The sequence below is a fragment of the Salmo trutta genome, chromosome 14 (genome assembly GCF_901001165.1).
Source record: "Salmo trutta chromosome 14, fSalTru1.1, whole genome shotgun sequence".
In the NCBI taxonomy this organism is placed as follows: domain Eukaryota; kingdom Metazoa; phylum Chordata; class Actinopteri; order Salmoniformes; family Salmonidae; genus Salmo; species Salmo trutta.
Window position 1 is genome coordinate 51,708,725 of NC_042970.1, and position 19,827 is coordinate 51,728,551.

General features: G+C 42.9%; 1 protein-coding gene across 7 annotated transcripts in view; it reads right to left on the reverse strand.

Annotated features, from left to right (window-relative positions):
- LOC115208357 (alpha-1-syntrophin) overlaps nucleotides 1-11,954 on the reverse strand; it is a 91,759-nt gene extending 79,805 nt beyond the window's left edge. For 4 of the 7 annotated variants that reach the window (XR_003881152.1, XR_003881153.1, XM_029776341.1 and 1 more), the window contains exon 1: nucleotides 11,561-11,954. Coding sequence is in view for 5 of the 7 variants with exons in the window: in XM_029776341.1 (XP_029632201.1) it covers nucleotides 11,561-11,843 (283 nt within the window). In the remaining 2 variants the exon portion in view is untranslated. The remainder of the gene's footprint in view (nucleotides 1-11,560) is intronic. The other 3 variants (XM_029776340.1, XM_029776343.1, XM_029776344.1) reach the window with 3 other exon arrangements.
- Nucleotides 11,955-19,827: the final 7,873 nt, after the last annotated feature.

Here is a 19,827-nt window from a genome sequence, read left to right on the forward strand (position 1 = left end):
GTTACTTGAACTCTGTGAAGCGTTTATTTGGGCTGCAATTTCTGAGGTGCAGTTAACTCGAATGAACTTGTCCTCTACAGCAGAGGGTCTTCCTTTTCTGTGGCGGTCCTCATGAGAACCAGTTTCATCATAGCGCTTGATGGTTTTTGTGCCACTTCGTATTATATGTTACGAATTTGCAAAACACACAATAAGTTTTAATTTTGCAAAATGTATAATATGTTACAAATTTGCAAAATGTATGATATGTAACAAATTCTAGCTAAGTGTTTAATATCAGCTAGCTGGCTAACATAAGCTAGGCTAGAGGTAAGGGTTAAGGTTAGAGTTAAGGTTAGAGTTAGGGTTAAGTTTAGGAGTTAGGTAAAATAGTTAAGGTTAGGGTTAGGGGAAGAGTTAGCTAACATCATAAGTAGTTGCAAAGTGCAATGAACAAAAATATAAATGCAACATGCAAAAAATTCTAAGATTTTTCTGAGTTACAGTTCATATAAGGGAATCAGTCAATTTAAATAAATTAATTATGCCCTAATCTATGAATTTCACATGACTGGGAATACAGATATGCATCTGTTGGTCACAGATACCTTAAAAAAAGGTAGGGGTGTGGATCAGAAAACCAGTCAATATCTGGTGTGACCACTATTTGCCTCACATCTCATTTGCATAGAGTTGAGCAGGCTGTTGATTGTGGCCTATGGAATGTTGTCCCACTCCTTTTCAATAGCTGTCCGAAGTTGCTGGACATTAGCGGGAACTGGAATACGCTGTCGTACACGTCGATCCAGAGCATCCCAAACATGCTAAATAGGTCACATGTCTGGTGAGTAAGCAGGCCATGGAAGAACTGGGATATTTTCAGCTACCAGGAATTGTGTACAGATCTTTGTGCCATGGGACCATGCATTATCATGCTGAAACATAAGGTGATGGCGGCAGATGAATGGCAATGGGACTCGGGATCTCGTCACGGTATCCCTGTGCATTCAAATTGCCATTGTTCATTCTCCGTAGCTTATACATGCCCATAACACAATTCCCCCATACACGTCGATCCAGAGCACTCATTTCATAACGTGAACATTAGCAAACCGCTCGCCCACACGACACCATACACGCTGACTGCCATCTGCCCGGTACAGTTGAAACCAATACCCACCCGTGAAAACCACACTTCTCCAGCATGCCAGTGGCCATCAAAGATCAGCATTTGCCAACTGAAGTCGGTTACAACGCCGAACTGCAGTCGGGTCAAGACCCTGGTGAGGACGACCAGCTTCTGAAAGTTTTTGCAGAAATTCTTCGGTTGTGCAAACCCACAGTTTCATCAGCTGTCCGGGTGGCTGGTCTCAGATGATCCCGCAGGTGAGGAAGCCGGATGTGGAGGTCCTGGGCCGGCATGTTTACAAGTGGTCTGCGGTTGTGAGGCCGGTTGTACATACTGCCAAATTCTCTAAAACGACATTGCAGGAGGCTTATGGTAGAGAAATGAACATTCAATTCGCTGGCAACAAATCTGGTGGACATTCCTGCAGTCAGCATGACAATTGCAAGCACCCTCAAAACTTGAGACATCTGTGGCATTGTGTTGTGTGACAAAACTGCACATTTCTGAGTGGCCTTTTACTGTCCCCAGCACAAGGTGCACCTGTGTAATGATCATGCTGTTTAATCAGCTTCTTGATATGTCATACTTGTCAGGTGGATGAATTATATTGGCAAGGAAGAAATGCTCACTAACAGGAATGTAAACAAATTTGTGCACAAAATTTGAGAGAAATAAGCGTTTTGTGCGAATGGAACATTTCTGGGATCTTTTATTTCAGCTCATGAAACATTGGACCAACACTTTACATGTTGCATTTATATTTTTGTTCTTTAGTGTTGCTAAAAAGTATTAAGTAGTTGAAAAGTTGCTAATTGGCTAAAAGGCTAAAGTTGTCCGTTATGAGATTCGACATTCTCGTTATACACCTGCCCATCCACCCCAACCAACCACCCTACTTTCGTTTTGCTTAAGGCAAAACATCGGTCTTATGTAACCATACCAAATGTAACATATAATACTAATTTGAGTGTCTCGGATTTACATTTACTTCTAGTCTATGAGACCGGAAAACAAGGGCCCCAATTGTGTTTCGCTTTGTTACCCTTGAGGGATACAACCAATGCTTATTCAAACTGACTAACTATTTAACATAAGAGTTGTTGCATGAGTTGAACATCTGAGTTGTGCACTAATTTCTACACATCGTTCTACTTCTACCCATCGTACAGTATTTAGTGTCAAAACCAACTTTAGGCCTCAAGCCTATCCAGCCTTAAATGCACTTCGGCACTTTGGACCAAACGCAAGGTCGACTCCATGCCTCCCTCCACCGAACCAGGGTGGGCTTCTGAAAATAAACATCCCAGACAGACCGCTCCACTGCCATAAAATAGCTTTCATCTCAGGCCAATGACAACTGCATTCTGGGAGCTTCTTGTCAGCTGTTCGCATTGTGGTGTCAGCTGGCCGCCTCCTGCCTTTTGCTCGCTCTCTCTCGGCTTGACGTGGCAGCGCCACTCTGTCGAGACAGTGGGGAGTCACGGGTTGGTGGTCGGTTTCACTTATTTAAACAGTGCCAATTGATTTTCAAAGCCTCAAAAAAATAAATGTATGTCATTAAATGTTTGTCATTAGGGTGACTCATTTTGTAAAAGGGGGCTGAAACTAATACAACACCAGCAACATCATTCCTGCCAAACGGTGAAGCATTTTGCATTGCAGTAGGTCCAGGCCATCTATCAAAATGGACCACTGTCCTGGGCAGGTTGCCAGAGCGATGAGACGGTCTATGTATACATGTAGACCTTCCAGGAGTTAAATCTCACACGCCACTTTATTCTCTATTATATTGCATTATTTACAACAGCCATGATAAACACAACCATTGATGTTTAATGATGGTGCGTTTTACACAGTACCAGTTAAAACTTTGGACACACCTACTCATTTAAGGGTTTTTCTTTATTTTTACTATTTTCTACATTGTAGAATAATAGTGAAGACATCAAAACTATGAAATAACACATATGGAATCATGTTGTAACCAAAAAAAGTGTCATTGTCCTGTTGAAAACCAAATGATAGTCCCACTAAGCGCAACGCAGATGGGATGGCGTATCGCTGCAGAATACTGTTACAGCCATGCTGGTTAAGTGTACCTTGAATTCTAAATAAATCACAGACAGTGTCACCAGCAAAGCATCCCTACACCATTATACCTCCTCCGCCATGCCTCACGTGGGAACCACACATGATGAGATAATCCGTTCACAAAGACACAGAGGTTGGAAGCAAAAATCTCAAATTTGGACTCATCAGACCAAAGGACAGATTTCCACCGGTCTAATGTCCATTGCTCGTATTTCTTGGACCAAGCAATTCTCTTATTATTATTGGTGTTCTTTAGTAATGGTTTCTTTGCAGCAATTTGACCATGAAGGCTTGATTCACACAGTCTCCTCTGAACAGTTGATGTTAAGATGTGTCTATTACTTGAACTCTGTGAAGCACTTATTTGGGCTGCAATTTCTGAGGTGCAGTTAACTCTAATGAACTGATCCTCTGCAGCAGAGGTAACTCTGTGTCTTCCTTTCCTGTTGCGTTCCTCATGAGAGCCAGTTTCATCATAGCTCGATGGTTTTGCAACTGCACTTTCCAGATTTACTGACCTTCATGTCTTAAAGTAATGATTGACTGTCGTTTCTCTTTGAGCTGTTCTTGCCATTATATGGAATTGGTCTTTTACCAAATAGGGCTATCTTCTGTACACCACCCCTACCTTGTCACAACACAACTGATTGGCTCAAACACATTAAGAAGGAAAGAAATTCCACAAATTAACTTTTAACAAGACACACCTGTTAATTGAAATGCATTCCAGGTGACTACCTCAAGCAGTTGGTTGAGAGAATGCCAAGAGTGTGCAAAGCTGTCATCAAGGCAAAGGGTTTGAAGAATCTCAAATATAAATATATTTGTTTAACACTTCTTTGGTTACAACATGATTCCATATGTTATTTCATAGTTTTGATGTCTTCACTATTAGTCTACAATGTAGAACAAAAATTAAATAAAGAAAAACATGAGTAGGTGTGTCCAAACTTTTGACTGGCACTGTATTGTCACTGGCTATACTGAGTAACTTTCTTAACCAGCTTTGCTGCTGTTTTAACTGAGCACAGGTACAGTGCCTTGCAAAAGTATTCACCCCCTTGGCGTTTTTCCTACTTTGTTGGATTACAACCTGTAATTTAAATCAATTTTGAATTGGATTTCATGTAATGGACATACACAAAATAGTCCAAATTGGTGAAGTGAAATGAAAAAAATAACTTGTTTAAAAATGTTTTAAAAAATGTAAAACGGAAAAGTGGTGCATGCATATGTATTCACCCCCTTTGCTATGAAGCCCCTAAATAGATCTGGTGCAACCAATTACCGTCAGAAGTCACATAATTAGTTAAATAAAGTCCACCTGTGTGCAATCTAAGTGTCACATGATCTGTCACATGATCTCATTACATACACACCTGTTCTGAAAGGCCTCAGAGTCTGCAACACCACCAAGCAAGGGGCACCATGAAGACAAAGGAACTCTCCAAATAGGTCAGGGACAAAGTTGTGGAGAAATACAGATCAGGGTTGGGTTATAAAAAAATTACCGAAACTTTGAACATCCCACTGAGCACCATTAAATCCATTATTAAAGAATGGAAAGAATATGGCACCACAACAAATCTGCCACGGACCAGGCAAGAAGGGCATTAATCAGAGAGGCAACAAAGAGACCAAAGATAAACCTGAAGGAGCTGCAAAGCTCCACATCGGAGATTGGAGTATCTGTCCATAGGACCACTTTAAGCCGTACACTAAACAGAACTGGGCTTTATGGAAGAGTGGGCAGAAAAAAGCCATTGCTTAAAGAAAAAAATAAGCAAAGTGTTCACCAAAAGGCATGTGGGAGACTCCCCAAACATATGGAAGAAGGTACTCTGGTCAGACGAGACTAAAATGTTGCTTTTTGGCCATCAAGAAAAATACCATATCTAGGGCAAACCCAACACCTTTCATCACTCCGAGAACACCATCCCCACAGTGAAGCATGGTAGTGACAGCATCATGCTGTGGGGGTGTTTTTCATCGGCAGGGACTGGGAAACTGGTCAGAATTGAAGGAATGATGGATGGCGCTAAATACAAGGAAATTCTTGAGGGAAACCTGTTTCAGTCTTCCAGAGATTTGAGACTGGGATGGAGGTTCATCTTCCAGCAGGACAATGACCCTAAGCGTACTGCTAAAGCAACACTCAAGTGGTTTAAGGGGAAACATTTAAATGTCTTGGAATGGCCTAGTCAAAGCCCAGACCTCAATCCAATTGAGAATCTGTGGTATGACTTAAAGATTGCTGTACACCAGCAGAACCCATCCAACTTGAAGGAGCTGGAGCAGTTTTCCCTCAAAGAATGGGCAAAAATGGTTAGATGTGCCAAGCTTATAGCGACATACTCCAAGAGACTTGCAACTGTAATTGCTGCAAAAGGTGCCTCTACAAAGTATTGTTTCACAATGAAAAATATTTTGCATCTTCAAAGTGGTAGGCATGTTGTCACGTCTGTCTGAAGAATGGGACCAAGGCGCAGCGTGTATATCGTTCCACATATTATTATAACAGTGAAACTATGCAAGACATATAAATAACTAAATAAACAAAACAACAAATCGTGACGAAGAGGTGCAACATACACTAACTCAAAACAATCTCCCACAAACCCAGGTGGGAAAAACAACCACTTAAATATGATCCCCAATTAGAGACAACGATGACCAGCTGCCTCTAATTGGAGATCATCCCAAAAAACAACAACATAGAAATACAACAACTAGAACCCCACATAGAAATACATAAACTAGACAAAACCTCCAACATAGAAAAAATAAACTAGAACCAATATAGACATAAATAAACTAGACAAAACCCTCTGTCACGCCCTGACCTACTCTACCATAGAAAAATAAAAGCTTTCTATGGTCAGGACGTGACGCGTGTTGTGTAAATCAAATGATACAAAACCCCCAAAAATACATTTTAATTCCAGGTTGTAAGGCAACAAAATAGGAAAAATGCCAAGGGGCTGAATACTTTCGCAAGCCACTGTATGTCACTCTGTGTTTCATAATTGTCCTTAAATTCGCAAGAGGCTGAATGTTTCTCACTGGAGAGCATCCGAGTGAGCAAAACAGCACCCCTCTGTCTCTGTATGTGTAGGCCATCTATGTGATGCTGTCTGGCCAAAAAGAGTATGACATTGATTCCGCCGTAAGATTGAATGCAAGAGAAGCCAGCAAGCATTTGGCCTACCTCGATAAAAAAGGATAAAATAACAGCCAATCAGCATTGAGCTAAACTGAGCGAGCTCAACTGTGAATGGTCCTGGCGCACCCAAAAAAAAGTGTCAAGGGAAACCAGATTGGATTTGGCTTCAATCGAATCACATCACATAGCAATATGTCATTGACAGAAATAACTTGAATTGTTGCATCTCTTTGTGTTGTTGTCATCCTGTGGCTAGCTAGCTTGCTAAAATTGGTCCTTTCCTAAATAAGCCATGGATGGAGATAGGGTTTTACTTAATTCTCCATTCTGGGCAATGATTATAACGGCGATTCTGATACAATCATAAATTCATACATTGTGCCCCTGGCCTGAGAACATGGAAGTTCAATATGTAGCTAGATGTAGAAGGTTAATGTTAACTAGCCAACGTTGCCCATGAAAGGAAGTTAGGCTAGTGAGCAAGCATTTTAGCCAGGTAGCCTAGGACAACAAAAAATAAAAGCGTGTAGTGTATGACAGAGTCATAGACCATTTCGTCAACATGAAAGAGAGGAGGATGGCATTGGCATTTCTCTACAAGTAGGGTGAGTCAACATGTTTTTCTACTTGCACAAATGCACGCACAAAAACACACACACAGAAATCATAAACATGGACAGCCACGTCATATTTAGCTTACATTGATTGGACAAAATTATTTTTGGTATCTTGTAGTTGTCACTAGAGGTCGACCGATTAATCAGAATGGCCGATTAATTAGGGCCGATTTCAAGTTTTCACAACAATCGGTAACCTCAATTTTTGGACACCGATCATGGCCGATTACATTGCACTCCACGAGGAGACTGCGTGGCAGGCTGACTACCTGTTATGCCAGTGCAGCAAGGAGCCAAGGTAAGGTGCTAGTTAGCATTAAACGTATCTTATAAAAACAATCAATCTTAACATAATCACTAGTTAACTACACATGGTTGATGATATTACTAGTTTATCTAGCTAGTCCTGCCTTGCATATAATCGATGCAGTGCCTGTTAATTTATCATTGAATCATAGCCTACTTCGCCAAACGGGTGATTTAACAAGCGCATTCGCTAAAAAAGCACTGTCGTTGCACCAATGTGTACCTAACCATAAACATCAACGCCTTTCTTAAAATCAGTACTCAAGTATATATTTTTAAACCTGCATATTTAGTTAATATTGCCTGTTCTCATGAATTTCTTTTAACTAGGGAAATTGTGTCACTTCTCTTGCGTTCTGTGCAACAGAGTCAGGGTATATGCAGCAGTTTGGGCTGCCTGGCTCGTTGAGAACTGTGTGAGGACTATTTCTTCCTAACAAAGACAGCCAACTTCGCCAAACGGGGGATGATTTAAAAAAAAGCGCATTTGCGAAAAAAGCACAATCGTTGCACGAATGTGCCTAACCATAAACATCAATGCCTTTCTTAAAATCAATACACAGAAGTATTTTTTTAAACCTGCATATTTAGTTAAAAGAAATCCAAGTTAGCAGGCAATATTAAACTAGGGAAATTGTGTCACTTCGCTTGCGTTCATTGCATGCAGAGTCAGGGTATATGCAACAGTTTGGGCCGCCTGGCTCGTTGCGAACTAATTTGCCAGAATTTTACGTAATTATGACATAACATTGAAGGTTGTGCAATGTAACAGGAATATTTAGACTTATGGATGCCACCCGCTAGATAAAATACAGAACGGTTCGTATTTCACTGAAAGAATAAACGTTTTGTTTTCGAAATGATAGTTTCCGGATTTGATCATATTAATGACCTAAGGCTCGTATTTCTGTGTGTTATTATGTTATAATTAAGTCTATGATTTGATATTTGATAGAGCAGTCTGACTGAACGGTGGTAGGCAGCAGCAGGCTCGTAAGCATTCATTCAAACAGCACTTTTGTGCGTTTTCCAGCAGCTCTTCGCTGTGCTTCAAGCATTGAGCTGTTTATGACTTCAAGCCTATCAACTCCCGAGATTAGGCTGGTGTAACCGATGTGAAATGGCTAGCTAGTTAGCGGGGTGCGCGCTAATAGCATTTCAATCGGTGTCGTCACTCACTCTGAGACCTTGAAGTAGTTGTTCCCCTTGCTCTGCAAGGGCCGCTGCTTTTGTGGAGCGATGGGTAATGATGCTTCGAGGGTGGCTGTTGTTGATGTGTTCCTGGTTCGAGCCCAGGTAGGGGTGAGGAGAGGGACGGAAGCTATACTGTTACACTGGCAATACTAAAGTGCCTATAAGAACATCCAATAGTCAAAGGTATATGAAATACAAATGGTATAGAGAGAAATAGTCCTATAATTCCTATAATAACTACAACCTAAAACTTCTTACCTGGGAATATTGAAGACTCATGTTAAAAGGAACTGCCAGCTTTCATATGTTCTCATGTTCTGAGCAAGGAACTTAAACGTTAGCATTTTTACATGGCACATATTGCACTTTTACTTTCTTCTCCAACACTTTGTTTTTGCATTATTTAAACCAAATTGAACATGTTTCATTATTTATTTGAGGCTAAATTGATTTTATTGATGTATTATATTAAAATAAAAGTGTTCATTCAGTATTGTTGTAATTGTCATTATTACAAATAAATAAATAAATAAAAATCGGCTGATTAATCGGCATCGGCTTTTTGGTCCTCCAATAATCGGTCGACCTCTAGTTGTCACTGTGTTAGACTAAGCATAGGTTTATGTTGAAATGTTGAAGTTGAAATGGTTTTGGACTAGTGCAGGCAGCCCCTATTTTCTTTGCGACTTGAGGTAACTCTCCATGGTTCTAAATCAATAGTTATTTATTAGTCCGAAAATGTCGGAAACATTAACTTGCTTGACCTTGCTGTTGATCATGTAACTGTTTGTTACATGCAATATGCTTTGTGGACTTCTCTGGACAGAGGTTGCGCTCCGGTTTTGTGATGAAACAAAGGTGTCGTTGAATTTATTCTGCCACTGTTTTCTTTTGTCTCGGCCTTATGCCTATATATCACGGCACAAGGCATATGAACTAACAGGTTATCGAGCAAACATCACAGTTATCACAACACATAGCTTGTAATATGGCTTTTTTTTCTGGCTTGGCTTCCCCAGTGATTTTTACCCACACACCGCTATTGCTCTTCACAAACAAACAAACAAGCACACACCTTCTTAAGCTCAAACAGGAGTAGGGATGTATTCTTAGAAATACTGTATTTTCAGCTTGAGACCTCAAAAGTCTTGCTTTTCCTACAAGCATGTTCCATCACCTTATCTGATTGCATGTGCATGCTACAATGGTGTACAATGAATAGTCATGAGGCTACATTAGATTTAAAGGGTGTGTCTCAAAGGGTTTTTGTTGACCTGCTTTTCCATCGCGATCATGCAGGAAGCAGTTAGATGATTTGTTTCCTAATCACAAGTTTGAGCCATAACGTTGACTGTGGAATACTCCAAAAAGACCATGGGATACACAGTGTACAAAACATTAGGAGCACCTTCCTAATATTGAGTTGCACCCCTTTTGCCCTCAGAACAGCCTCAATTCGCCGGGCCACGAACTCTACAAGGTGTCAAAACCGTTCCACAGGGATGCTGGCCCATGTTGTGTCAAGTTGGCTGGATGTCCTTTGGGTGGTGGACCATTCTTGATACACACAGGAAACTGTTGAGCGTGAAAAACCCAGTACTGCTGCAGTTCTTGGCATCTACTACCATACCCTGTTTAAAGGCACTTAAATCTTTTGTCTTACACATTCACCCTCTGAATGGCACACATACACAATCCACATGTCAATTGTCTCAAGGCTTAAAAGTCCTTCTTTAATTTGTCTCCTCCCCTTCATCTACACTGATTGAAGTGGATTTAACCGGTGACAACAAAAAGTGATCATAGCTTTCACCTGGATTCACCTGGTCAGTCTATGTCATGGAAAGAGCTGTTTTGTACATTCAGTATACATGGAGACATTTTGATGCCGGTAATAACTTGTGAACACAATAATTAAAAGAAAAGCAGGTCACCTAATAAATAGATGTCCTAATTCAATTAGATATGCAGACCTTACTTTTGTGATGTAGCAGTAGTGCCATATGATCTTAAATGTCAGCTTTTTGTATGGACATCAGGCTCCTAATTCCCATGGGACTACATTAGGCAACATTTCACTACCATGACATCATGTAACTATTTCACAGTGGTGCTTGTATAACATCAGCTCTTATTTGTATATGAAGAGTTTACTATATGCCATTATTGCACAGCAGCATGGCAGATAGGCTACCATTCTCTTGAAGTTACCATGCATCCTGACAAACTTTCTCGGTAGGCTATATTCACCCTATCATAACATGTTCAGGGAGAAAATCAGGTCATCAAAATAACATTTAGAGAAATAGAGTTGGTTGCACGGTTTACTGGAATAGCTTCCAATAGCTTTATTGGTGAGAACAGTTTGAGATGTTTTTACAAAAGGTTCCGCTGTCTACTGCACTACAGCATGAAACAGCCTAGTCTAGTGCACTACAGAATGGCCTTTTCTCAATTATTAAGAGAATGGAAGAGTGTCCTCCCCTCCTCGATAGACACCTTTCATCTATGATAGTCATGTGTATCCTACCCAAGTCCTTCCTGAAAGAGTTTTTAAATCTGCCACCACCTCATTTGAATCAGCTTTTTTTTTGTGTGAGGAGAAAAACATGTACACGTTTAAAAACGATATGCTACTTATCATTTTATCTATAAAATGTCTTGCAAAACAAATATTATTATTAATTTTTGTATCACTTTACACATTTATTTTGGGATTCCACCCTGTAAATGAAATTTGCCTGATGACAACCAAGTCTCATTTCATACAAGCGCATTTTCGCCCACGTTCATTCTCGCCACCTCTCCTCGATTACCTTCAAACGGAGGCGAGAGGACTGAGGAAAGAGGACGCAGGAGTTGAACAAATCCAAATGAGAAAAGGCCCATGGAAAAACTTCAACCCAATTACTGACCTTCGAAGAGTTGAAGTCTTCGGTGAGGGATGTTGGTACTTTCTGCATTTACTTTTAGTAAAGTCCAACGCAAGTGTCGAGTAGCTTACATTGTTAAACTTGAAAAAAACTGACCAAATAAATGTTTTAGAGAGTGTCGTTTGATTACGCACTACATTGAACCTACCTTTAATACTAATTCCAAGTCCTCCCACATCTTGCTTGGTAACTCGCACCGTGCGCTTAACGTTGGTGATTGTTTCTGGGACCGGAGAGGAGCTGAGGTTGGCTGGGTCTCCGTTAATGGCACCGGCGGGAGTTGGGTTGGGTTTAACTATGTCTTCGGCGACCTCTCCGGGGCTCACGGTTAAAGTCTCCTCCGTAAGTGTGGCTAATACACGGATCCAACGGTCCACGGTAACTCGAAGTTCTAACAGTCCCGTTTTCTGTGCCTTCATTGTGGCAGCCATGTTCAAAACATTCCTGGAATAACTCTAGACGGGTTGGCACTCGGTAGTCGTGTAAAGAGATAGGGGTGGGGGAGATGCCAAGAGACGCAGCCCCCTCCTCCAACTCTCTCACTCTATCTCTCTCTCCTCTTCCAAGAGGTTTAGCCTAGTACTCTCTCCCAAGTATTGAAGTTAATTGAGCACAATACGATTAGCAAAGATAAAGGGGAGTTTTTTTCATTAATTAACAAAGTTTAAGCAGTGGCCAACACTTTTTGTCAGTGGTGGAAAAAGTACCCAATTCTAAAAGTAAAGATATCTTAACAGAGAATGACTCAAGTAAAAATGAAAGTCACCCTGTAAAATACTACTTGAGTAAAAGTATAAAAGTATTTGGTTTTAAATTTACTTAAGTATATATACAAAAGTAAATGTAATTCCTAAAATGTACTTTAAGTATCAAAAGTAAAAGTATAAAAAATATCAATTTTTTTATATAAAACAAACCAGATGGCATAATTTTTATTTTGTTATTTTTATTTACGGATAACCAGTGGCACACTCCAACACTCAGACAGCATTTATAAACTAAGCATGTTTGTTTAGTGAGTCCGCCAATCAGGATTACGAGGGATACAGTTGAAGTCGGAAGTTTACATAAACCTTAGCCAAATACATTTAAACTCAGTTTTTCACAATTCCTGACATTTAATCCTAGTAAATATTCACTGTTTTAGGTCAGTTAGGATCACCACTTTATTTTAAGAATGTGAAATGTCAGAATAATAGTAGTGAGAATGATTTATTTCAGCTTTCATTTCATTCATCACATTCCCAGTGGGTCAGAAGTTTACATACACCTAATTAGTATTTGGTAGCATTGCCTTTTAATTGTTTAACTTGGGTCAAATGTTTCGGTAGCCTTCCACAAGCTTCCCACAATAAGTTGGGTGAATTTTGGCCCATTCCTCCTGACAGAGCTGGTGTAACTGAGTCAGGTTTGTAGGCCTCCTTGCTCGCACATGCTTTTTCAGGTCTGCCCACAAATGTTCTATAGGATTGAGGTCAGGGCTTTGTGATGGCCACTCCAATACCTTGACTTTGTTGTCCTTAAGCCATTTTGCCACAACTTTGGAAGTATGCTTGGGGTCATTGTCCATTTGGAAGACCCATTTGCGACCAAGCTTTAACTACCTGACTGATGTCTTGAGATGTTGCTTCAATATATCCACATCATTTTCTTTCCTCATGATGCCATCTATTTTGTGAAGTGCACCAGTCCCTCCTGCAGCAAAGCACCCCCACAACATGATGCTGCCACCCCAGTGCTTCACGGTTGGCATGGTGTTCTTCAGCTTGCAAGCCTCCCCCTTTTTCCTCCAAACATTACGATGGTCATTATGGCCAAACAGTTCTATTTTTGTTTCATCAGACCGGAGGACATTTCTCCAAGAAGTACCATCTTTGTCCCCATGTGCAGTTGCAAACCGTAGTCTGGCTTTTTTATGGCGGTTTTGGAACAGTGGCTTCTTCGTTGCTGAGCAACCTTTCAAGTTATGTCGATATAGGTGTTACGGCTGTCGTAGAGAGGGAACCAAAGCACAGCGTGTTGAATGCTCATGATGAAATTTATTTTAACTCTAAAACACTAAAGGCAAAATAACAAAGAGAAAAAACGAAAGCGCACAGTTCTGTCAGGTACATAGACTAAACAGAATACAACTACCCACAAAAACAGTTGGAAAAACCCCCTACTTAAATATGATCTCCAATTAGAGACAACGAGAATCAGCTGCCTCTAATTGGAGATCATCCCGAAAAACAACAACATAAAAATAGAAAAAGTAGAACTAAACATAGAAAAACCCAAACCACCCCCTTTCACGCCCTGACCTACTCTACCATAGAAAATAACATCTTACTATGGTCAGGACGTGACAATAGGACTCATTTTACCGTGGATATAGATACTTTTGTACCTGTTTCCTGCAGCATCTTCACAAGGTCCTTTGCTGTTGTTCTGGGATTGATTTGCACTTTTCGCACCAAAGTACATTCATCTCTAGGAGACAGAATGCGTCTCCTTCCTGAGCGGTATGACTGCTGCGTGGTCCCATAGTGTTTATACTTGCATACTGTTGTTTGTACAGATCAACGTGGTACCTTCAGGCGTTTGAAAATTGCTCCCAAGGATGAACCAGACTTTTCTGAGGTCTTGGCTGACTTCTTTTGATTTTCCCTTGATGTCAAGCAAAAAGGCACTGAGTTTGAAGGTAGGCCTTGAAATACATCCACAGGTACACCTCCAATTGACTCAAATGAAGTCAATTAGCCTATCAGAAGCTTCTAAAGCCATGACATAATTTTCTGGAATTTTCTAAGCTGTTTAAAAGCACAGTCAATTTAGTGTATGTAATCTTCTGACCCACTGGAATTATGATACAGTGAATTATAAGTGAAATAATCTGTCTGTCAACAATTGTTGGAAAAATGACTTGTGTCATACACAAAGTAGATGTCCTACCCGATTTGCCAAAACTATAGTTTGTTAACAAGAAATTTGTAGAGTGGTTGAAAAATTTGTTTTAATGACTCCAACCAAAATGTATGTAAACTTCCGACTTCAACTGTAAGTGTGTTAATTGGACCATTTCTGTCCTGCTAAACATTCAAAATGTTACCAGTACTTTTGGGTGTTAGGGAAAATGTATGGAGTAAAAAGTACATTATTTTCTTTAGGAATGTAGTAAAGTAAAATAGTAAAAAATATAAATGGTAAAGTACAGATACCCCAAAAAACGACTTTAAAGTATTTTTACTAAAGTACTTTACTCCACTGCTTTTTGTGAATGAAAATAGTTTTTTGTATGCTGGACTTACATAATTCACAATAAGACCATTATAAAGTCTTATAAATCATTCTATGAACAGACATCACGAGTTACCATGAATTAATTTATTGTTTGAATAATAGTTTGTAACAATAATGATATCAGAACAATGCTGCAATGCAGCAGCGTACCTATTTATGTTTTTGATGGGTGAAACGTTATCTTTGACCTCACCCTATTTTCCCATATTTGGGTTAGATGTTTTCTCTAATAAAAGATTGATATCATGTTATAACTCGTTCATTACACTTTTATGAAACAAACATGATGTGTATGGTGTTGCATTGTACTTAATGGGGATTGGTGTAGATCTAAATATCCCAATACCTTTAGCAGAAATGTATTACAATACAATCACATTTAAGTGATGATATTTCATTTGCCCATCACCACCCCTCTATGCTACCAGAGGGCAACTTTATATCATTAATTTACATAGCTTATTAGTCCACTACAGTTTTTCACCTCAAAAGGTTAAGAAGTGACATGATATGTATCCATTTTCGTTTTAGCATTGGAAAAGAGAACATTAAATGAACTAAGTGAAGCATTGGCCTACTTTATAGATATAGATGTACTATTGTAAAGTGGTTGTTCCACTGGATATCATAAGGTGAATGCACCAATTTGTAAGTCGCTCTGGATAAGAGCGTCTGCTAAATGACGTAAATGTAAATGTAAATGTTATTAAAGTGCTGAGAAATAGCAAGTCAGTTCACTTTCAGATTCAAATTGCCAGCGTAATAGAATCATCTATAAACTGTTTATAGAAGACAACCATCTCACTAGTCCTATACAGTATTTGTGAAAGGCAGAAGCAGCACCCTATTCACCATTGGACCCCAATTAGCCCTGGTCAAAGTAGTGCACTCCCTATATAAGGAATTACATTTGGGATGCAGACTATATTGACCGCTTCTTGGGCTCTTAGCAGATGGCCCTTCCTCAAAACGAGTTAACACCGTACTGTAAACAAGGAGGTAGTATGGGGCTCTGAAAACTGAATCAATACCAACCCTATCTGCCAACTATCCAAAGAGCTTGACACAGACAAACTGTAAATCCCTGAGGGGTAAGAAGAGTGAGCTCTTAGTAGATCAGACAGACAGAGGGCCTGTCCCAAATGGCACCCTATTCCTTATTAAGTGCAGTACTTTTGACCAGGGCCCTATAGAGCTCTGGTCAACAGTAGTACCCTACATATAGTCCATGAGCCAGACCCCCACATTTGGGCTGTCAGGCTCACTTGGAGTGATGTTTTATAGTGATCTTTTTTTAAGGTTTATGTCCCTAGAGTTGGAACATGTGTGATAGCAGTACAGCAATGGTAGCTTTGTGTGTGATATCAGTAACACTCCTTTCATCCCTCCATCCCATTCACAAACAATGTCATTATACAATAGTGTATTTCTCACTTATACCTTTTTATCATAAAACATTGGAAGGCTTAGATTCAGAGCTAACCATCAGACACATTTTCAGAATGTACCTGTAGGGTACATAGCAAAATTATCTGTATAAATGTCTTTAAATAGGAGTCGAGGCTTTGGGTAACTGGTGAAAAGGAGTCAGGCGCAGGAGAGCTGAGATGCGTGGACAAGGTATTTAATACACGAAAAACACCAGTATAGAAACAATACAACGGTGCGTGAAATATACCTGCACCACAAAAATTACACGGGTGCATAGTACAAAACCCGGCAACAAAATACCAGCCATCAGATACAGCCATCAACATAGAACAAACACGCACAATTACATGTGGAAAACAGAGGGTTAAATAATGAACAGGTAATGGGGGAATTGAAACCAGGTGTGAAAAACCCACAGACAAAACAAATGGAAAATTAAAAGTGGATCGGCGATGGCTAGAAGACCGGTGACGTCGACCGCCGAGCATCGCCCGAACAAGGAGAGGGACCGACCTCGGCGGAAGTCATGACCCCCCCCCTTGACGCAGGGCTCCAGCAGCGTGACGACACCGGCCTCGGGGAAGACCCGGAGGACGAGGCACAGGGCGATCCAGCTGGAGACGGTGGAACTTCTGCAGCATCGACGGGTCCAATATGTCCTCCACCGGCACCCAGCATCTCTCCTCCGGACCGTACCCCTCCCACTCCACGAGGTACTGAAGGCCCCTCGCCTGACGCCTCGAGTCCAGTATGGCTCGAACTGCATACGGCGGGGCCCCCTCAATGTCCAAAGGGGGTGAAGGAACCTCCCGTACCTCATACTCTTGGAGTGGACCAGCCACCACCGGCCTGAGGAGAGACACATGGAACGAGGGGTTAATACGGTAATCGGGGGGAAGCTGTAACCTGTAACAAACCTCGTTCAGTCTCCTCAGGACTTTGAATGGCACCACAAACCGCGGGCCCAGATTCCGGCAGGGCAGGTGGAGGGGCAGGTGGAGGGTCGAGAGCCAGACCCAGTCCCCCAGTGCGAACACCGAGGCCTCACTGTGGTGGCGGTCTGCGCCAGCCTTCTGACACCTCACGGCCCTCTGAAGGTGCACATGAGCGGCGTTCCATGTCTCCTCCCAGCGCCTAAACCAGTCGTCCACTGCAGGAGCCTCGATCTGGCTCTGATGCCAAGGCGCTGGAACCGGCTGGTACCCCAGTACACACTGGAAGGGGGAGAGGTTAGTGGAAGAGTAGCGGAGCGAGTTTTGGGCCATCTCTGCCCAGGGTATGAACGCCGCCCACTCCCCCGGCCCGTCCTGGCAATAGGACCGCAGAAACCTACCCACATCCTGGTTCACTCTCTCCACCTGCCCGTCACTCTCGGGGTGAAAACCTGAGGTAAGGCTGACCGAGACCTCCTGACATTCCATGAACGCCCTCCAGACCCTTGATGTGAACTGGGGACCTCAATTAGATATGTCCTCAGACACCCCGAAGACATGTGTGAACAGGGCCTCCGCAGTCTGTAGGGCCGTAGGGAGACCGGGTAAAGGGAGGAGACGGCAGGACTTAGAAAACTGATCCACAACGACCAGGATTGTGGTGTTCCCCTGTGAGGGAGGAAGATCCGTTAGGAAGTCCACCGACAGGTGCAACCACGGCCGTTGTGGAATGGGTAAGGGTTGTAACTTCCCTCTGGGCAGGTGCCTAGGGGCCTTGCACTGGGCGCACACCGAGCAGGAGGACACATAAACCCTCACGTCCTTAGCCAAGGTGGACCACCAGTACTTCCCACTAAGACAACGCACTGTCCGGCCAATACCCGGATGACCATTAGGAGGGTGATGTGTGGGCCCAATAGATCAAACGGTCGCAGACAGCAGACGGAATGTACAGACGCCCAGCTGGACACTAGGGGGAGTGGGCTCTGCACGTAACGCCCGCTCGATGTCCGTGTCCAGCTCCCATACTACCGGTGCCTCCAGGCAAGAGGCCGGGAGTATGGGAGTGTGATCCATGGACCGCTCCTCCGTGTCATACATCCGGGATAGTGCGTCTGCCTTAGCGTTCTGGGAACCTGGTCTGTAAGGACAGGGTGAAAACAAAACAGGTAAAGAACATGGCCCATCTTGCCTGGCGAGTGTTCAGTCTCCTCGCCGCCCAGATGTACTCCAGATTGCAGTGGTCAGTCCAGATGAGAAAAGGGTGTTTAGCCCCCTCAAGCCAATGTCTCCACACCTTCAAGGCCTTGTCGACAGCCAACAGCTCCCAGTCCCCTACGTCATAGTTTCGCTCCACCGTGCTGAGCTTCTTCGAAAAGAAGGCACAGGGGCAGAGCTTCGGTGGCGTACCCGAGCGCTGAGAGAGCACGGCTCCTATCCCAGCCTCGGACGTGTCCACCTCCACTATGAACGCCAAAGAGGGATCCGGATGAGCCAGCACGGGAGCCGAGGTAAACAGAGCACTCAGGTGACCAAAAGCCCTGACCGCCTCAGCCAACCACTGCAAACGCACCGGTCCCCCCTTCAGCAATGAGGTGATGGGAGCCGCTACCTGACCAAAGCCCCGGATAAACCTCCGGTAGTAGTTGGCAAACCCTAGAAACCGCTGCACTTCCTTTACCGTGGTGGGAGTCGGCCAATTATGCACGGCTGAAATGCGGTTACTCTCCATCTCCACCCCTGATGTGGAAATGCAATACCTTAGGAAGGAGACAGCCTGCTGGAAGAACAGGCATTTCTCAGCCTTGACGTACAGGTCATGCGCCAACAGTCGTCCAAGTACCCTGCGCACCAAGGACACATGCTCAGCGCGTGTAGCGGAGTATATCAGAATGTCATCAATATACACCACTACACCCTGCCGTGCAGGTCCCGGAAAATCTAATCTACAAAGGATTGGAAGACTGATGGAGCATTCATCAACCCGCACGGCATGACGAGGTACTCATAGTGGCCTGATGTGGTACTAAACGCCGTCTTCCACTCGTCTCCCTCCAAGATACGCACCAGGTTGTAAGCGCTCTTGAGATCCAATTTTGGGAAGAAGCGCGCCCCGTGCATTGACTCGATCGCACTGGCTATGAGAGGCAGCGGGTAACTGTACCTTACAGTGATTTGGTTAATGCCTCGATAGTCAATACACAGGTGCAGACCATCCTTCTTCACAAAAAAGAAACTTGAGGAGGCAGGTGAAGTGGAGGGCTGAATGTACCCCTGCCCCAGAGATTCGGAAACATATGTTTCCATAGCAGCCGTCTCCTCTTGCGACAGGGGATACACGTGACTCCTGGGAAGTGCTGCGTCTACCAGGAGATGTATTGCACAATAATAATAAACAAAAACATGTGAGTAACAGGGGGCTCTGGGTGAGTCTGGTGCCGACTCACCTGGGGTGACACGAGAGTGCCCTGCCTGCTGCCTCGACTCCCAGAGGAACCTCCCCAGCACCAACCGGCAGTGTGCCCTCTGCGGCCACAGATGGTGCATGGAATGGCCCCTCCTCCGGTCGCCCTAAGTGCAGCACCTCCCAGCTCCATGGGCGTCGGAGCAGTGGTGCTGGGGGATGGAATCGACAGACCCCGATCTGGACGTCCACGGGCGGCCAGCAGGTTATCCAGCCGGATGGACAGGTCCACCAGCTGGTTGAATGTGAGAGTGGTGTCCCTGCAGGCCAACTCTCGACGGACGTCCTCGCGCAGACTGCACCGGT